The following is a 7087-nucleotide window of genomic DNA, read 5'->3' as shown; positions in this document are numbered from 1 at the left end:
TCAGTGAGGAGCCTATAGATACGGTCACTTAGAATTGCTGCTTCCAGCTTTCTGGTGGTTTCCAGCTGCTGGGAGTCCCCCCTCCAATCGTAGAGTGTCACCAAGAGACTTTCTTCAAAATGTCCTGAAGAAAGCTGCCCATGTTGTTTCATGTTTCATTTGACACAGAGTGACTAAAACAGAGCTGAGAATATCCACGTTTCCATACATACTGCTAGAGATCATTTGATTTTAAAACATAGGTTTTGTTATAAAAATGTGTTTGCACAGGTAGTTTCAAGATTAAAAAAAAAAAAAAAAACAAGAAAGAAAGCCTAAAAGAAAAAGCAGGAGTGCACAGAGCAAGAGGGCGGGGATTCATTTTCCGTAAATGAAGAAGACATCACATCACTGAGAGGAACGATGAAGGAAACATCTCTGCAATGTCTGCTGAGTAAGTAAAAACCTCTTAAGGTTACCTAAAGTTTATTTTCACAGATTTTGTGATTGTTGATTGATGACAGATGAAAGAAAATGACATAAACAAGAAGTGAAACAGAATTTAAAGCAAGTTTAAAACACAAAGTAGACACATTTCAGCTGTGAAGAGGAAGTTTGAGCATCTTACACAAAAAAAGGTTGTGAAAAACTGAATTTAGCAATTTAGTGATTTTAAAAACAGAACTGTACTGTGGACATACATTTACTATTACTTGTGATGTCTTTTACTCAATGCATACAAAAGGTCTATAGCTCGAAAAAGTAGAACTATATTAACAAAAATAAAAAATCTTGCCTATTTATCAATAATACAAAAATTCCTCCATCCTCAGATGAAGATCAAGACTGCTTGTTTCTGCTCAGGAGCAGAAAAATTAAAATGTCTACATACAACATAAGCAGCATTCATTAACAAAACATAAAAATCTAAATAATAATCTGTACCACAAAGTTAGATGTTAGACTACAATGACTGATCTCTGACACACTGTTATAAAAGTACATTAATTTAAAGACTTTGTCTGATCTCGAAAATAGTGTTTTATGTTGAGTTAATTCCTATCAGTGTTCTGTTTTTTGGGTCTAGGGATGTGATTCATGTCTGACTGCAGTCATGACATTTGACAAATTTCACATTTTGACATGAAGCATTAATTAGACTTTAAAGGAACATTTTAGTCAACACTGACACCACAGAATCTCTTCTCTTTATCGGACACAGCAGTACAGAAGAAAATATGACTTATCACTTGACTGACTGATGAAATATTGATTTGTTTGTGAAAACTAAAACCAACCTTTCCTCTTTAGTTCTGATCTCACTGCTGAGCTGCACAACAAACCAAGGTCAGTAACCTTCTTCTGTCACAGTTTAAACCTGATAAATGCTCACTGATATGACCTGATTGTGTTCATGTTTCACAATGGAAAGTATAACAGATCATCGGTTTTTCATTGTAACCCTCACAGCTCGTCTGACTGTGAGTCCCAGCAGCTCTCAGTTCTTTGACTATGACTCTGTGTCTCTGAGCTGTGAGGAGGACGACAGCTCTGCTGGATGGACTCTGAGGAGAAACACAAGCAGAGAACAGAGGACTCAGTGTGGAACAGATGGGTGGGGAAAACCAGCTGGTTCCACTTGTGACATTGTTGCATTCCATTTGGACAGTGGAGTTTACTGGTGTGAGTCCAGAGAGGGTCCCATCAGTAACATGGTTAACCTGACAGTCACTGGTAAGCTGAGTGTGTGGAGTTAGTGTTGATGAAGCTGTGTGTAAATGGATGAAATGCTGTAGTTTGTCTCTGTGTTGAGGTGGATCAGTGATCCTGCAGAGTCCTGTCCTCCCTGTGATGGAGGGAGATGACGTCACTCTGCTCTGTAAAACAATGACCACCTTCTCCAACCTCCCAGCTGCTTTCTATAAAGATGGCTCCCTCATCAGGAAGCAGCCTGCAGGTCACATGACCATCCAGCATGTTTCCAGGTCTGATGAAGGCCTCTACAAGTGTGACATCAGCGGTCATGGAGAGTCTCCATCCAGCTGGATCACTGTCACAGGTGACACACTCACCTGTCTGTGTTTCTGCAGCTTTCAACATTCACAATGTGACGACAACTTAATGACTGTGTTTGCTTTATTTTAGGCAAACACACCACCACACCTCCACCTACATCCACACCTCCTCCTGGTTCCACCTGTGTCTCTCCATCACTCTTCTCTCTTGTTCTCACTGTGTCATTTCTTAAATCAGTCTGTGTTGTGGTTCTACTGGTGTTACTGGTTCTGCTGGTGAGACGGCAAGTTCAAAGGAAATCTGAAAGTGAGACTGAGCAGTGTCTCTTTAAGGTTTTGTTTCTCAGAATGAAATTATGTGAATTATTTTAATGTGATATTCATAAATCCTTTAAACACATTCTCACAGTATGATTATAAAACAGTAAATTATTCTGCTGTTCATTCTGGTTCTTTTTGTCTGACAGGGGAGGAGTTGGAGATGATGACATCACATACAGTGACAGAAAAAGTTGTAGTCAACAACAGTCAATGAGAAGAAGCAGAGATAATTTTTAATGTGATGTGTGTTGAGGGTTCATGTTGATATTCAGAGGAAATACAAAACAGAACTCACCGAGCTTAAACTAATGTATTAAAGACAATTAAAATTCCTTAAAGATTCCTTGTATAATATCTATTGTCCACTTTCACGTTTGTTAAAGATTGAGGAATAACTCTGCGTTGGTTTAGCTTTAACCCAAAACACTTTCCCTTATACACGGCTTTTTATAACCCCTCCTACCCACTGAAAAACAGAACTAGTAATGTGATGTTACAACACTAGTTGTGACTACACAAGTTACAACTAGTGTTGTAACATGTGATGTTACAACACTAGTGAAATATTAGTGTGTCATATTTGTTCAAGATGTTTTTCTTATGGGCAAAAATATTAAAATCATGATGAACAGGGGTGGTGATTCTTATGACTTTGTGTATATAATTTGGCACTTTTTGTTTTTACAAATGTAGGCCGAAAATAAAATCATGATATCATTTCATTCCTTTCAAGGGTTTATTTGCATGACGCACAAACAGACACAATTGAAAGGTACAAATGTATTGTGCATGAAACGAATTCAAACGTGCTGCAGATGTGTGTCACAAGTTGATCTGGCTGTAGGCTGTGGCACTTGGCCACAGGTGGCGCTGGTTGATTCGAGTCCATGTTAGTGCACACAAAGTAAACTGCACGCTTTAGTTGTGAAGCAAAAATGCTGAAATCGGAGAAATAAAACGTGCGAGGGGAGCGATAACGACGACAAGATTCTCCCTTTCGTTTACTCCTGCTGTCCTGTGAACAACATCGGTGTGGTGTTAATTGTTTGCCTTTTTCACGATCGCGTTGTGCATGAGAATATCACCAGGTAAACTTGTGGCATTTTTAAATATTTTGTTGTTCGAAAGCATCAAGACTGATGGAGTGTGTTTGAGATAACCTCACAAGTGTCACAGATGACACATTTGGCGTTTTTTAATTTTTTTGCAGGTTTGTCAGTAGCAGCTCCTGAAACACAAGTCTGCTACAGATCTGTTCGACCAAATCCAGTTAATCTGTGACGCCAGTTAATCTTGAACACCATGCCTGGTGGGCCAATGATGATTTTTCATTTTTATGTTTGCTTGTTTGTTTTTGTAACGGTATAAACAATGAAAGGTGGTGGATTAGCCAATTGGTATTGATCAACTCTCGGCTGGACCAATTACAATACATCCGTATTGAGGGGAAAAGGAACGCGATTCCTCCTGTACTTCAGCTAGAATGAAAAAAAAAGACACAAAGCTGGAGTTATTCTGTCTTTACATTGCACAGCTGCCTCTTCTTCTCTCATTCTCTCCCCTCTCTCTCCTGATGCTACTTCAATCATGAAACTGATCAATGATCAGCTGATCGTCTCTCTTGTTTGTTTATCGCCCACTTTGCGCCAGAAACAGGAAACCAGCAGATGTCGCGCTAAACAACAGCAGCACGTTCAAGCTCGATCAGCTGTTGTTAGAATTTATTTAATATTAATTTCTAGTATCAGCTGATGTTTGCTGGAGCTACAGCTGTAAAAGCTGCTGGTCATGATATCGGTCTGGAAACATGAAGGTGATACAAATCATGCATCTATACCAACAAGACAGTGTACATCACTGTCACAACAGCATTTGTTTTAGTTCAAAGGCTTTATGGTTTTTCCTATAATACCTGGTGGTGTAGTCGGTGATTTTCTTTGTCAGTTCAGCCTTATACATTATGTTTAACCCGAGTGACCACCCGGTCAGCTGGTGGGTATCAGGCATCTCTGAAAACATTAACACACTTGTGCAAATATGTGATGTCTTGATGAATTGAGCAGATATTTGAAGTTTACACAGCACCATTCTCGCATGAAAATATCTTAAAAGTTTATTTTGTGAGCCAGAAAGAGTAATATTTCAAACGCTGCCACTCTGTGTTCCTCCACCACTGCCTTGTTTGAGTTTTGGACAAAATGCATTCTGGGATATTGCATTTCGTCATTTCGAGCTGATTGGAGACCAAAACAGCCAATCAGATTTTTTTGCATCCAAGTCTGTGATTGGCTAGTTTTGTGGCACACATATAACGGTGTACAGAAAGAGTTGAGCGCACACAGGCAGAAATGTTGAGAGCGCAAGCAACACATTGCGAGTGAGCGCAAATGCAAAAACTGAGCGAGAGGGGCTGCTGTTGTATGTGTATGGATAATAGCAAACAGTGAAATACACTTTTTGCACACAGCAATGAATTTTCTTCACTCAAATTTAGCTTTTCTTCGCTTAAAATAAATTTCTTGGACCTGCAAATTGTTTTTACATGCGCCCAATTTTTTTTTTTTACGTGCGTCAGAATAGTGGTACAAAAATAACGCCATAGCACGTGGTTCAGGTATCTGATCATGACACCTAATTGGCGCCTCCTGGGTGAGATGTTCTGGCCATGTTCCACCAGGAGGAGGCCCCAGGGCAGACCCAGGCCACGCAGGAGAGATTAAATCTCTGGCTGACCTTGAAACGACAAGCTGGAGGAGGTGGTCGAGTAGAGCTTCTCTCATAGGCTGCTGCCCCCATGACATGGATGGATGAATTTTGAACTTTCTTTTCCAGATGTGCTGTAATACACGAGTATTGCCCCTAGATGGAAGCAAACTTTAAATATAAATCAAGGAATTGAGATTAAAAAGTCTTTAGGTCTGACTGATAGATGAATAGGAAAGTTTCTTTTATTTTATATTTAAACTCACCTCCTGGAATAGTTCACTATTAACTGATAGAGCACTTCCTACTCAAATGTATTCATTCATTCATTTATTTATAAAGCACATTTAATAACAACAGGGAGCTGACCAAAGTGCTGTACAAAATAACAATTAAACAATGACATTAACAACAACAACAACAGGTAAGAAAATTTAAAGAAAATTAGGATAAAAGAATTGGTAACTCTCATACAGTTTCGAAAGCCAACGTAAAAAGATGTGTTTTAAGATGCAATTTAAAAAGAGTAACAGTTGGGGCCTTTCTAATGTGGAGAGGTAGATCATTCTACATTTTCTGTGTCACAACTGCAAATACCCGATCACCTCTATAAACCATCCTAGACTTATGTAAAGTAAGTAGTAGATGATCGCTTCATCGAAGGGCTCTGGAGGGTGTATAACGCTGCAAAAGGTCAGACAAATAGTCCGGTGCCTTAGCGCTTTCTAAGTTATTTATTTAGCACTTTATATGTCAAAAGTAAAATTTTGAATTTAATTCTAAAACGCACTATATACTATACTATCTAAAACGCATTTAAGAATGTGCCTTTAATGTGAAAGGAGCCTAGAAGGAGGCTTAGGCAGAGTTTTAGTAAAGCGGTAACTGTGAAGCTGTACTGTTGTAACTCTCAGCCTCTGTGTGTGACTGTGTCCCTGTTTTAGAGAGGAAATCCTCAGATATTGATCCCAGCTGTTATTCAGCTGCTACATGTGGAAACAATCATCTTCATATTAATTTGGTCAGGATTGGCTTATTATGTAACATTCCCACCTTTTTTCTTGCTCCACACTCAGACAGCAGTTTACATCTTGTGCTGACACCTGCTTAAAGTGAATATTAGGTGATCATGCTGCTGGTACACTTCATGATCACGATCAAAATATAGGTTAGCCACAACCAAAAGCAAGCAAGTCAAATTTTCCATCTGACACTTCAGTGAAACCCACAGAACCACATGAGAAAAGCTTTATGAATCCTACAGAGAAAAAAGATCAAGGAAACATAAAAATGAAGAAAATTATTAAAGTTACTGAGGTCATTAAATAAAACATTGAAACTATTTGTATTTTATTCACAGATAAATTCCACCTTGAAACTTAAATATAAAATCTTCTTTATTTAGTTCAATTTATTGAAAAAAAAGCAAACAAACAAAAATATTTTTGACTGTGTGGATCTCCTCTTGTCTGAGGGACCAGTTAGAGACCATCAGCTGGACGTCAGTGGTTGGACTGGTGGACTACTTCAGTGAAGAGTAGACGACGTCTGGCTCTGGTTTAAAGTCTGAACACAAACACACACAGTTCAAACAACAGGAAACATGATTACAAGCTTTGTGGTTCAACCAAGACCTCCAATCTCCACCTCTCTGCATCACACACAGTCCCAGTGAGCTCTGAGCTACAGTGATGATATAGTTTGGTTAGCTTAGCTCAGCATGATGGGTGTAAACAGGGTGAGCAGCTAGCTTGTCTCTGTTCACAGTCAAAGATAAAGAGCAGCTGTACCTGGGCCTCCTTGTTCTGATGGCTGTTTGTCCATAACTGACGTCTTCAGTTCTCACTGTGGAGTCAACTGCAGATGAATCCTCCTCTGTAGAAAAAAACGTATTGAAATTAATTCAGGAGATGATATTTTTGAGCATTAAAAAGACATTAAGTAATAATGTTAACAGCAGCTTTTCACAGTTTTCTCATCTTAACACCTTCTGTGAAGTATAGATTTACCACAAACTGGGGGGTTTCTGTAAATAAGGGGATGATGTAACACCACAAATTATTCACCAC

At 38.9% G+C, this 7087-nt stretch overlaps 1 protein-coding gene across 1 annotated transcript; it reads left to right on the top strand.

Annotated features, from left to right (window-relative positions):
• Window positions 1-396: 396 nt before the first annotated feature.
• Window positions 397-2789, top strand: LOC134617791 (low affinity immunoglobulin gamma Fc region receptor II-like). The gene is made up of 6 exons (XM_063463025.1): window positions 397-433; window positions 1291-1326; window positions 1450-1713; window positions 1793-2038; window positions 2125-2301; window positions 2462-2789. The coding sequence occupies exons 1-6, from the start codon at window positions 403-405 to the stop codon at window positions 2527-2529; spliced, it is 822 nt and encodes a 273-aa protein (XP_063319095.1). The 5' UTR covers window positions 397-402; the 3' UTR covers window positions 2530-2789.
• The last annotated feature ends 4298 nt before the right edge of the window (window positions 2790-7087 follow it).

This window comes from Pelmatolapia mariae, linkage group LG3_W (assembly GCF_036321145.2).
Source record: "Pelmatolapia mariae isolate MD_Pm_ZW linkage group LG3_W, Pm_UMD_F_2, whole genome shotgun sequence".
NCBI lineage: Eukaryota > Metazoa > Chordata > Actinopteri > Cichliformes > Cichlidae > Pelmatolapia > Pelmatolapia mariae.
The sequence above is the reverse complement of the archived record's forward strand: the minus strand, read 5'-3'. Positions and strand labels throughout refer to the sequence as shown.